The sequence below is a fragment of the Lepidochelys olivacea genome (assembly GCF_965140295.1).
Source record: "Lepidochelys olivacea isolate rLepOli2 genome assembly, chromosome: 18".
NCBI classification, from domain to species: Eukaryota; Metazoa; Chordata; order Testudines; family Cheloniidae; genus Lepidochelys; species Lepidochelys olivacea.
This window is the reverse complement of record NC_140428.1, coordinates 28954933-28967776: the sequence shown is the minus strand read 5'-3', so window position 1 is coordinate 28967776 and position 12844 is coordinate 28954933. Positions and strand designations below refer to the sequence as shown.

The 12844-nt window shown below is 59.3% G+C and overlaps 1 protein-coding gene across 2 annotated transcripts in view; it reads left to right on the top strand.

Moving 5' to 3' along the window:
- The first annotated feature begins 776 nt into the window (after positions 1 to 776).
- Positions 777 to 12844, top strand: part of ACOT7 (acyl-CoA thioesterase 7) — a 107709-nt gene continuing 95641 nt past the window's right edge. For both annotated transcript variants that reach the window (XM_084651615.1, XM_084651614.1), the window contains exon 1: positions 777 to 888. In XM_084651615.1, the coding sequence (XP_084507741.1) occupies positions 836 to 888 (53 nt within the window). In that variant the 5' untranslated portion in view covers positions 777 to 835. The remainder of the gene's footprint in view (positions 889 to 12844) is intronic.

Below are 12844 nucleotides of genomic sequence, written 5' to 3'. Positions count from 1 at the left end.
AAAGGGTTTTTTCCTCTGGCCAGGAGGGATTTAAAGGTGGTTAGCCTTCCCTTTCTATTTATGACCGGGTCGGGGCTACTTACACCCCAGGGAAGAATCCCGCACCCTCTTCGCTGTCCTGCGTGAAGAACTGTCTGCGTCCTCCCCAGCCCGTGTCTTTGTTCCGCGTGGGGGCCGTGGGGGGGAGAGCCCCAAGGACGCTGCTGCCTGGAAGTCGCAGGGACAAGCGCCCCCAGCAGCTACCTCAGCCGGAGCGGCTCGGTGGACGGATACGGCCTGTAGCTGGACCGACGGGCTGCGGGGACGGATCGGGAGGCCGGCTCCCATTAGAACATGGGCCGTAACGGAACGACCGAGGCGACCCTGAATCACACCCCCGGGGGGGCGCGCCCAGGGGACGAGGCCCCCCCTTCTCTCTTCCCCTGGGGCAGGGGCTAGGTTGACACTGAGCGCCCTGCAGCAGCGGGCGGGGGAGGGCTTCTGCCGCTCCCGTGGTTAACCCGCCGCCAGCGCCGTCTACACCAGGGATTCGGTCGCCTTAACTACGTCGGGGGGGGGCGGGGCCAGGGTGAGGTCCCGCCACCGCCCACGCGCTCCCCCCTGAGGGGCCGGGCGGGCGCCCGCCCGCGGGGCGGTGACGTCACACCGGGGCGGGGGAGGGGGGATGACGCAGCACCGTGACCTCACGCTGCGCGGGGCGGGGCTCCTGGGCGCCGGGAGCCGGCCGGGGGCGGGGCCCGCGCCGCGCGGGGTGGGCGGGGCCCGCGCCGGCCCCGCCCCCCATTCATTGCCGCCGCCCCCCCGAGCGTCCGCGGCCGCGCCCAGATCCGCCGCCATGGCCGCGCGGGGCTCCGCGGGCGCCGGCCCGGCCGCCATCCAGCTCAGCAGGTGACGGGGGGGTCCCGGGGGGGTCCCTGCGCCCGGGAGCCATGGGGGGGGCACCGCACCCCGGGCGTGAGATGGACCCGTCCCCCCCCCCCGTGTGTGTGTCTGGGGGGGCGGCAGCCCCTTCCCCCCCCCAGCCCCTGTGTGTGTGTCTGGGGGGGGGCAGCCCCTTCCCCCCCCTCCGCAGCCCCTGTGTGTGTGTCTGGGGGGGGGCAGCCCCTTCCCCCCCCGCAGCCCCTGTGTGTGTGTCTGGGGGGGGGCAGCCCCTTCCCCCCCCCCAGCCCCTGTGTGTGTGTCTGGGGGGGGGCAGCCCCTTCCCCCCCCCCGCAGCCCCTGTGTGTGTGTCTGGGGGGGGGCAGCCCCTTCCCCCTCCCCCCGCAGCCCCTGTGTGTGTGTCTGGGGGGGGGCAGCCCCTTCCCCCCCTCCCCCTCAGCCCCTGTGTGTGTGTCTGGGGGGGGGCAGCCCCTTCCCCCCCCCCCTCAGCCCCTGTGTGTGTGTCTGGGGGGGGGCAGCCCCTTCCCCCCCCCCCGCAGCCCCTGTGTGTGTGTCTGGGGGGGGGCAGCCCCTTCCCCCCCCGCAGCCCCTGTGTGTGTGTCTGGGGGGGGGGCAGCCCCTTCCCCCCCCCCCAGCCCCTGTGTGTGTGTCTGGGGGGGGCAGCCCCTTCCCCCCCCCCGCAGCCCCTGTGTGTGTGTCTGGGGGGGGGCAGCCCCTTCCCCCTCCCCCCGCAGCCCCTGTGTGTGTGTCTGGGGGGGGGCAGCCCCTTCCCCCCCTCCCCCTCAGCCCCTGTGTGTGTGTCTGGGGGGGGCGGCAGCCCCTTCCCCCCCCCTCAGCCCCTGTGTGTGTGTCTGGGGGGGGCGGCAGCCCCTTCCCCCCTCCCCCCCCAGCCCCTGTGTGTGTGTCTGGGGGGGGGCAGCCCCTTCCCCCCCCCCGCAGCCCCTGTGTGTGTGTCTGGGGGGGGGCAGCCCCTTCCCCCCCCGCAGCCCCTGTGTGTGTGTCTGGGGGGGGGCAGCCCCTTCCCCCCCCCCAGCCCCTGTGTGTGTGTCTGGGGGGGGGCAGCCCCTTCCCCCCCCCCGCAGCCCCTGTGTGTGTGTCTGGGGGGGGGCAGCCCCTTCCCCCTCCCCCCGCAGCCCCTGTGTGTGTGTCTGGGGGGGGGCAGCCCCTTCCCCCCCTCCCCCTCAGCCCCTGTGTGTGTGTCTGGGGGGGGCGGCAGCCCCTTCCCCCCCCCTCAGCCCCTGTGTGTGTGTCTGGGGGGGGCGGCAGCCCCTTCCCCCCTCCCCCCCCAGCCCCTGTGTGTGTGTCTGGGGGGGGCGGCAGCCCCTTCCCCCCCCTCAGCCCCTGTGTGTGTGTCTGGGGGGGGCGGCAGCCCCTTCCCCCCCCTCAGCCCCTGTGTGTGTGTCTGGGGGGGGCGGCAGCCCCTTCCCCCCCTCCGCAGCCCCTGTGTGTGTGTCTGGGGGGGCGGCAGCCCCTTCCCCCCCCCGCAGCCCCTGTGTGTGTGTCTGGGGGGGGCGGCAGCCCCTTCCCCCCTCCCCCCCCAGCCCCTGTGTGTGTGTCTGGGGGGGGCGGCAGCCCCTTCCCCCCTCCCCCCCCAGCCCCTGTGTGTGTGTCTGGGGGGGGCGGCAGCCCCTTCCCCCCCTCCGCAGCCCCTGTGTGTGTGTCTGGGGGGGGCGGCAGCCCCTTCCCCCCCTCCGCAGCCCCTGTGTGTGTGTCTGGGGGGGGCGGCAGCCCCTTCCCCCCCTCCGCAGCCCCTGTGTGTGTGTCTGGGGGGGGCGGCAGCCCCTTCCCCCCCTCCCCCCGCAGCCCCTGTGTGTGTGTCTGGGGGGGGCGGCAGCCCCTTTCCCCCCTCCCCCCCAGCCCCTGTGTGTGTGTCTGGGGGGGCGGCAGCCCCTTCCCCCCCCCCGCAGCCCCTGTGTGTGTGTCTGGGGGGGCGGCAGCCCCTTCCCCCCCCCCACAGACCCTGTGTGTGTGTCTGGGGGGGGCGGCAGCCCCTTCCCCCCCCCAGCCCCTGTGTGTGTGTCTGGGGGGGCGGCAGCCCCTTCCCCCTCCCCCCGCAGCCCCTGTGTGTGTGTCTGGGGGGGCGGCAGCCCCTTCCCCCTCCCCCCGCAGCCCCTGTGTGTGTGTCTGGGGGGGCGGCAGCCCCTTCCCCCCCCTCAGCCCCTGTGTGTGTGTCTGGGGGGGCGGCAGCCCCTTCCCCCTCCCCCCGCAGCCCCTGTGTGTGTGTCTGGGGGGGCGGCAGCCCCTTCCCCCCCCCTCAGCCCCTGTGTGTGTGTCTGGGGGGGCGGCAGCCCCTTCCCCCCCTCCCCCCGCAGCCCCTGTGTGTGTGTCTGGGGGGGGCGGCAGCCCCTTCCCCCTCCCCCCGCAGCCCCTGTGTGTGTGTCTGGGGGGGCGGCAGCCCCTTCCCCCCCCCTCAGCCCCTGTGTGTGTGTCTGGGGGGGCGGCAGCCCCTTCCCCCCCTCCCCCCGCAGCCCCTGTGTGTGTGTCTGGGGGGGGCGGCAGCCCCTTCCCCCCCCCCAGCCCCTGTGTGTGTGTCTGGGGGGGGCGGCAGCCCCTTCCCCCCCTCCCCCCGCAGCCCCTGTGTGTGTGTCTGGGGGGGGCGGCAGCCCCTTCCCTCCCTCCCCCCGCAGCCTGTGTGTGTGTCTGGGGGGGGCGGCAGCCCCTTCCCCCCCTCCCCCCGCAGCCCCTGTGTGTGTGTCTGGGGGGGCGGCAGCCCCTTCCCCCCCCCCCCGCAGCCCCTGTGTGTGTGTCTGGGGGGGGCGGCAGCCCCTTCCCTCTCCCCCCGCAGCCCCTGTGTGTGTGTCTGGGGGGGGGCGGCAGCCCCTTCCCCCCCCCTCGCCCCTGTGTGTGTCTGGGGGGGCGGCAGCCCCTTCCCCCCTCCCTCCCCGCAGCCCCTGTGTGTGTGTCTGGGGGGGCGGCAGCCCCTTCCCCCCCCCGCAGCCCCTGTGTGTGTGTCTGGGGGGGCGGCAGACCCTTCCCCCCCCTCGCCCCTGTGTGTGTGTCTGGGGGGCGACAGCCCCTTCCCCCCTCCCCCCCCCGCAGCCCCTGTGTGTGTGTCTGGGGGGGCGGCAGCCCCTTCCCCCGTCCCCCCCCCGCAGCCCCTGTGTGTGTGTCTGGGGGGGCGGCAGCCCCTTCCCCCCCCCCTCGCCCCGTGTGTGTGTCTGGGGGGGCGGCAGCCCCTTCCCCCCCAGCCCCTGTGTGTGTGTCTGGGGGGGGCGGCAGCCCCTTCCCCCTTCCCCCCCAGCCCCTGTGTGTGTGTCTGGGGGGGGCGGCAGCCCCTTCCCCCCCCCCCAGCCCCTGTGTGTGTGTCTGGGGGGGCGGCAGCCCCTTCCCCCCCTCCCCCCCCAGCCCCTGTGTGTGTGTCTGGGGGGGGCGGCAGCCCCTTCCCCCCTCCCCCCCAGCCCCTGTGTGTGTGTCTGGGGGGGGCGGCAGCCCCTTCCCCCCTCCCCCCCCAGCCCCTGTGTGTGTGTCTGGGGGGGGGGCGGCAGCCCCTTCCCCCCTCCCCCCCAGCCCCTGTGTGTGTGTCTGGGGGGGGGCGGCAGCCCCTTCCCCCCCTCCCCCCCAGCCCCTGTGTGTGTGTCTGGGGGGGGCGGCAGCCCCTTCCCCTCCTCCCCCCCCAGCTCCTGTGTGTGTGTCTGGGGGTGGGGCGGCAGCCCCTTCCCCCCCTCCGCCCCCAGCCCCTGTGTGTGTGTCTGGGGGGGGCGGCAGCCCCTTCCCCCCCTCCCCCCCCAGCCCCTGTGTGTGTGTCTGGGGGGGGCGGCAGCCCCTTCCCCCCCTCCCCCCCCAGCCCCTGTGTGTGTGTCTGGGGGGGGCGGCAGCCCCTTCCCCCCCTCCCCCCCCAGCCCCTGTGTGTGTGTCTGGGGGGGGGGCGGCAGCCCCTTCCCCCCCTCCCCCCCCAGCCCCTGTGTGTGTGTCTGGGGGGGGCGGCAGCCCCTTCCCCCCCTCCCCCGCCATCCCCTGTGTGTGTGTCTGGGGGGGGGCGGCAGCCCCTTCCCCCCCTCCCCCCCCAGCCCCTGTGTGTGTGTCGGGGGGGGCGGCAGCCCCTTCCCCCCCTCCCCCCCCAGCCCCTGTGTGTGTGTCTGGGGGGGGGCGGCAGCCCCTTCCCCCCCCAGCCCCTGTGTGTGTGTCTGGGGGGGGGCGGCAGCCCCTTCCCCCCCCAGCCCCTGTGTGTGTGTCTGGGGGGGGCGGTAGCCCCTTCCCCCCCCAGCCCCTGTGTGTGTGTCTGGGGGGGGGCGGCAGCCCCTTCCCCCCCAGCCCCTGTGTGTGTGTCTGGGGGGGGGCGGCAGCCCCTTCCCCCCCCCAGCCCCTGTGTGTGTGTCGGGGGGGGCGGCAGCCCCTTCCCCCCCCCAGCCCCTGTGTGTGTGTCGGGGGGGGCGGCAGCCCCTTCCCCCCCCAGCCCCTGTGTGTGTGTCTGGGGGGGGCGGCAGCCCCTCCCCCCCGCAGCCTCTGTGTGTGTCTGGTGGGGGGGGAGCAGACCTTTTCCCCCTCCCCCAGCTCCTGTGTCCCTGTCCCTATGTGTGTCTGGCGGCAGCCCCTTCCCCCCCTCCCCCCCCAGCCCCTGTGTGTGTGTCTGGGGGGGGGCGGCAGCAGCCCCTTCCCCCCACAGCCCCTTTGTGTGTGTCCGGGGGGGGCAGCCCCTTCTCCCCCCCCCACACAGCCCCTGTGTGTGTGTCCAGGACAGCCGCCGCTCTGGTCCCAGTGGCTCAGACCCTGGCCCAGGGCACTGGGCGGCCCAGGCTGGGCACGGGCTAGGGGCAGCCCTTGGCCATGGTTCCCGGGCTCAGCAGTGGGGTGAGTCTAGCCTGGGCCCCCTGGGGGCGAAGCGTTGGGACCCGGGGGGCGCGGAGCCTCCCTCAGCCCCAGAAACCCTGGGAGCCGCGCTGGTGCCCGCGGAGACCGCGGGCCGTGGCGGGCCAGGGGCCTGTAGCCAGTGCCCTTCCTCCAGCGGAAGGGGAGCCGTGGCTGTGAACCAGACTGTGGTTCCTTCCACCCTGCAGGCGATGAGCTGGGTGGCTGCAGACAAGTCGGTTCACCTTTCTGCCCCCCGCTTGCCCAGTCCGTGCTGGTGAGCAGGGGCATGGGAGGTGTTGGTGAGCGCAGAATGCGAATGGTACAAACCGCTTCCGTTGCCCTGCGGTGCTTGTCTGTAGTGACTGGGTGCCGGGACCAGGCGCTCACTGCCTCTAATGCGTGTGCCGAGAACGTTGTCAACGAAAACCCTCCCGGTGGCCAGATCAATAGACCCAGTCTGCTAACTGGAACTCGGAAACTGGACGAATCTGAATTGCTCTGGCGTCTGTCTCCTGGCATCTTTAGTAATGTGCACATGGGAATAATTAGGCTTTAAAAACAGGCTGCAAGAGGTTTCAGTATCCTTTGGGGGTATAGTAATCTATTTATTCCTCAGGGGCCTTTATCTAAATGCACTTATGATCAGAATTCAGTTGAGAAACTCACTGGTATAGCTTGTTGTAATCCACTCTCTCCTAAATTATGCTGACTCACTGGATTTCATCTTCTTGTGCTATTAAGAGGTCTAGCTAAATCCATGTTTGTAAATCTATTCTAAATGTTTGTAAAGCACCTAGCAAGGTTTTGAGTTTTAGATAATAATAAATACCTGATCTTCTTAGATGCATAACATTTCTCCTACGGGGTTTGGTCCCTTATTGAACAGAATTCCTCAGGAGGCCCTGTTCTCTCTAATGCATCGAGAGACTGCAGATTGAGACCATACCTTCTCTAGCTCACTGTCTAGGATGGAAAGAGGAGGGGGTAGTGTGGCAAAGGCGTGGCTACTTCCTTTGCTATTGTAAAGTCTTGATGAAGTTGCATGACTGTAGTACTTAAAGAAAATGCATTTTGTGTAAGATGGTCTCACTTTGTGTGTTTACAGTTCAATCCCATTTGGTATATGTTGATGTTGACCCAGTTTGGAGCATGGTTTTGTTTCTGTTGCTGTAACATTGCCATAGTGTGGCCTAACCTTAGGCATTGGTTTGCAGCTGTGTTCCTGAAGTGGTCTCTGCAGGAGTCTGAGGGTGACTAAGGTAAAACCAAATAAACATTCTTGCTGAGCTTTGATTTAAATGCCTCTTGTCTTGGTATCTAAATGCCAGGCAACTAAATGGCATCAGTTTACAGCAAAAACAATGCTACCTCTCCCGTGGGGATGCTCCTGTAGCTGATCTTGGTTTCCTAGACCTGGCTGCTTCTCTCCCTTCCCTGTGAACAGGATTGTGTGGATCTGTGTATTTTGTGGCAGAGGTTACAGGTGTTCCTGCCAAGAGGCTTTCTTGAGAGCCCTTTATGGTGGGGAGTGCTGCAGTAGATTTAAGGCAAAAGACATGCCCACCATGATCAATAGAACTTGCTTCTCACTAAAGACTGACCCAGTTCAGCATGCTCCATTAAGTTGTCCCTTTCTTGCTCTTGCAAGGTTTCTTCTTAGTGCAACAGTGGTGAAGGGCACTATTCAGGGCTCTCTTTTTCCATGATCTGGAAGTGGAGCCATTTCACTTCCCTGGTAGAATAATCAAGACAACTGTTAAACTACAACATTTGTGTGTTCTTGTTTTTAAGGGAAGATTTTTTTTTAAACCAAATCAAAAACAAACACGTTCTCCCTGTTACAGGGAGCCCTATCTAACCTGGCATCCTTTCATTAATTCCTATTTACCAGTGGACTATTGCACAACTGAAGCAAGATGCCGGTGGTTAGGATTGGGATGGCTGTCATGTACTGAACTGCTCCCAGGAGCTGGGAAAATGACTGACACTCCCTGCCCCAATTGCTAACAAAACCTAAGCAAATATAGTGCTGATGCAATTGAAGGAAGCCAGGGCATCTGCTGGGCAAGTACTGGTTATAAGTGAACTTTGCTGTTAACTGAGTGGGCCAATAATTCTCTGATTAAAGTAGACATGAATGACCGTGAGGTTTGTCATACAAATGAAAGGGGACCCTGGGGAGTATAAATTAACTTATGAGGTACAGGTTTGGTTGTTGATAGTGAAGTTGGCTGAGATCTTTATAGTGGCACCTGCTGGTATAAAGAATCCAGTATTTTCATAAGTTTGTTTTCAGATCAAACACAGCTGGGGAAGTGAGAACGAAACTGATCAGGATGGGTGGAATTCAGCAGTATCTCAGTGGCAATGTACCTGCTGCACTTTCGCCTTCCTTGCAGGTGTTGACAATGTGGCACAGGGAGCAGTGGAGGTGAAACTTCTAGTGTAACTTTTGCAGCCACTAAGCTGCTGGCACATTCTCTGCGTGTTGGACTCCAGGCTTCAGCTGCAGGTGTTGAACTTTGTATCAACCCTCTGCTGGTGAGCCTGTCAATAGCTCTTGGAAGCAGGGAGGGTGGAGAAGCCTTTCTTGGGTTAATGCCCTCCGTGCCAAACCATGCTCGTCTCTACAGCGCATTACAAATCTCAGGGGAGTTGCTGCTTTACACACAGGCATTGTACTGTTAAAGGGTCAGGGTCCATTTCGAGTCACAGATGAGGTTTGGGTGTGTAAAATACATGATAACTTTTAATAAAACTGTTTGCTAATGTCCCCTGCAATACTCACACCACCAACGTTGGTGGTGAGTCTCTAAAAAGTGAAACCAACTAATCCGCATTCTTGGGTAACTCTGCGTTACGTGTAGAACATAAACCAGTGGCGTCCTAAACAACGGAAAAGGACTTGTCCTAAAAACTTGATTTCAGCAGTCTAAGGTGAGCAAACTTGTTTTTAAGAGATTTTTAACCTGGCAGTGCTCCTTCTTAACAAAAGGAATGGCTCTGTTTGACATTAGGTAAGTTGGCTAGTTTTGGAGAGGACTTTCGGTAGGCTCTGGAACGAAATGTCCTGAGTCCCTTATTGCCCTTTGCTGCAGGTTTGGTGGGCATCTTACGTTGGAATAAGACACGTACTGGACGTGTATGTGCAATGGCAGTAGCTGATGGAGGCTAGGTGGAAATGAGGATGGTAGAGTAGAGGGCCTGCTAGGAGTGCAGATGGGGTTTGTGAGGATGTATAGTAGGAGGCTAGCTTTCCATCTCTGCTTCCAGTGTCCTGCAGGTTAGCTTATTTGCATGGCCACACTATGAGCAGCATTTATGTTAAAAGGCCAGGGCCAGACCTTCATCTCCTGTTGGAAAGGGCGGTGGGGGGAGATGCATTAAGCTGCGCTGGTTCAGCGTGTAGTCTGTCCGTTCCTCGGAATGGTATAGATGCTGCTCGGGCAGTTGGCTTAAATGCAGTGACAACAAATATGACTCTGATTTTACTCTGCATGTGGAGGGAGGCTGCTCCCTCCCTGGCAGGTATCACTGGGGAAGCAGGCTGAGCTAATTCTTTAGCTGCAGTACGGGATACTAGTGCCCTGTCTGTCCAGGGTGGTACAACAAGTGATCTTTGTGCCCTAGACCGGAACAGATCACATGCTGCTGCTGGTCTCGCTTGGTAAGTAGTTTTAATTCTAGATGATCTTTTATTTCAACAAACTTCCCCCTATTTTTAATAAGATGCCCCAAGGGTGAAAGATACAGTGGCGTAGCTAGGAGTGGAAATTTGGAGGGACCCCAACTTTTGGGTGGATGGGCAATGACACACTGTGGTAGCTCATCTTCTCCCCTGATGCTGCTCCCTGTTCCTAGCCCTGGTGCTCCCGGGCCAGGTGCATGGGGCGGCTCGGACAATGGCAGGGCAGAGCTGTCGGGGTGTAGCTCTCTGAAGGGCAGGCGCAGAGCTCCGTCCTGCGTTTTAGGTGCCCGAGTGATGTGCCGGGCTGCTGCAGCAGCATTCCACCCCTGCTCAACCTGGCTGGGCCTGGATGCTAAGTGGGTGGCCACAGGCCACCTGTGGCTACGCCCCTGACAGACACTGCCTAGCATTTATAGGCTGACTGACTGGCACTGCTCTTTTGAAAGGTTGCTGATCGATCCCGACTGGAGGGAGATAAACACATGCTCTGTGCTGCAGCCTTTGTGATACTTTATACATGGCCACTCCCTTTTGTGACCAGCAGGGGCCATTGGTGCGGTGGCACAAACCCTTCATTGCATTTGTCAATGTTTCGAGCTCCTCGGGACTCGTATACAGAGCCCTCTAACAGGGTTGCCAAGTCCTGGAGAGTAGAGGTGACTGTAGGGAGCAGATAACTGAGAAGGTACCTGCACCTCTTGGCACTGACTGTTTTGAAGATAAACTAATAGTTATTTACAGAAGTACAAAATGTTTTCAGTCCTACTTGAGATCAGCCAGTATAAAGCAGAGTGGAAGTTTAAAAGCAGTATCTTAAAGTCCAGTGACTAATGGAATCTGCATTATTGATTTAACTTGCATGTTTTCTAAAACACTACATAATGATCCAGTCTTTCATCTGATGCTTATGAAAACAAGGGTGTGGCTTATTGGGCTATAACTAAGAATTCTCATTCCAGTGTGTAAAAACAACCTAAAACTACATTTGAGCAAAAATTTGCAGATTGCTTTTTCATAAAAAATACACACCAAAATGCCTGAAACTTATGGATCTACACATTGTTAAACTCTGGAAGGGTCTTCTGGCTCCTAAGGATCTTTACTCCCCTCTCTCCGGGAATGATGGAAGCTTATCTTCCAGAGTGCTGTGATATGGAGGGGGACAATCTCTCTATGTAGTCTAAAGAAATTGTTACAAATAATTCTAAGTTTAAAAACTTTTGTCTAAATACCCCCTCTGCTCTCCCCTCCTCCCCCGAGGAAATAGATGGTGAACGTTGCCCCTGCCCCTGCTATAAATATGTAAAATATTTAGTTGTTGCTTTAAGTTCTGTTGTGTAGCTTCAGAGGAATCCCTCTTCCCAGGACACTTTGTATTGTCAAGATCTCTGACGAGAGCAGAACATATTCCTCTCTAAATACATAGTCTGCATGGAGGACTTGGAATGCTCTACACAACTTCATGTGATCATTCCTAAGCAGATAGGGGCTCTGCTCAACCACAGAATTCTCTAGGACTTCATTTGCATGCGTTTCCTATGCTGAAATCAGTCACTGATCTAATGCAAGAATGCTGAAGGTACGGCTATCCATATGTACCTTTCAGAAAGGAGTAAAACTTTTGCATATTAACATGAAGCCCAAAAGGTGAGTGGGAGGTGTGGCACCTAGCTTTCATTTTTAGATCCAGGTACTGGAGGTCTTGTTTGAGATGCCTACAGCAGCTTTCTGTGGTTCCTGCTAGTTTTGCTGAGGTGAGAGCTCCCTTCAGGGGTTGCCTGGTAGAGCTACAGAGAAAAGATTACAAATGATTGTTTCTGAAATGTACAGACTGCTTTAATATAGCCAATGATACTTGATCTAAAATATAGGGTGGTCTGGTCTTTTGACTTACTCTGAAACCTGTCATTTTACATTTAGTAGCAGCTGTGTTAGTCTGTATCGGCAAAAAGAAAAGGAGGACTTGTGGCACCTTAGACTAACAAATTTATTTGAGCATAAGCTTTTGTGAGCTACAGCTCACTTCATCGGATGCATTCAGTGGAAAATACAGTGGGGAGATTTTTATATACACAGAGAACGTGAAACAGTGAGTGTTACCATACACACTGTAACAAGAGTGATCAGGTAAGGTGAGCTATTACCAGCAGGATGGGCGGGAGGAGAGAGAAACCTTTTGTAGTGATAATCAAGGTGGGCCATTTCCAGCAGTTGACAAGAACATGTGAGGAACAGTGTGTATGGGGGGGCGGGAAATAAACATGGGGAAATAGTTTTACTTTGTGTAATGACATTCACTTGATAGGTGAACGAGCCTCTGATAGTGTGGCCGATGTGATTAGGCCATATGATGGTGTCCCCTGAATAGATATGTGGGCACAGTTTGCAACGGGCTTTGTTGCAAGGATAGGTTCCTGGGTTAGTGTTTTTGTTGTGTGGTGTGTGGTTGTTGGTGAGTATTTGCTTCAGGTTGGGGGTCTTCTATAAGCAAGGACTGGCCTGTTTCCCAAGATCGTGAGACTGATGGGTCGTCCTTCATTCCCCACTGTATTTTCCACTACATGCATCCGATGAAGTTAGCTGTAGCTCACGAAAGCTTATGCTCAAATAAATTTGTTAGTCTCTAAGGTGCCACAAGTACTCCTTTTCTTTTTGCGGATATAGACTAACACGGTTGCTACTCTGAAACCTGTCATTGTGCAAGGCACTGAATTTAGCCGTATGGAGTGGAAATCTATCAACTTCATGAAAAAACTCGTACAGATACAGACAGATGACATCTTCCTTTCCAAATGCAAACAAATGGACATCATACCAAAAGGACTGAAGGTAAAAAATCCATTACAATCTACATACCACACAGACTATGCTGACAACTTGTGCCACACGCTCTCAAAGAAACTGCGGAACCACCTGATCAACAACCTCTACAGCAAACAGGGAAAGGTTAAGAATGAGCTCTCAAAACTGGGTACTCTCATAAAAAAACAGCCTTCCACACAAACTTCCTCATGGCTGGACTTTACAAAAACTAGGCAAGCCATTTACAACACACACTTTGCTTCTCTACAGAAGAAAAAGGACACTAAACTATCTAAACTACTACATGCCACAAAGGGCCAGAACAGTGGTTCCCTTACCCCACCCAGCAATATTGTTAATCTATCCAACTATACTCTTAGGACAGATTCTTCTGCTGGGCTATCTCGGGGCCTCTCCTTTTGCTCCTCCACCACCACGAACATGATACAGTTCTGTGGTGACCTAGAATCCTATTTTCGACATCTCCGACTCAAGGAATATTTCCAGCACACCTCTGAACAACATACTAACCCACAGAGACCTTCCTATTAAGACTACAAAAAGAAGGATTCTGGGTGGACTCCTCCTGAAGGTCGAAACAACAGACTGGACTTCTACATAGAGTGCTTCCGCCGACGTGCACGGGCTGAAATTGTGGAAAAGCAGCATCACTTGCCCCATAACCTC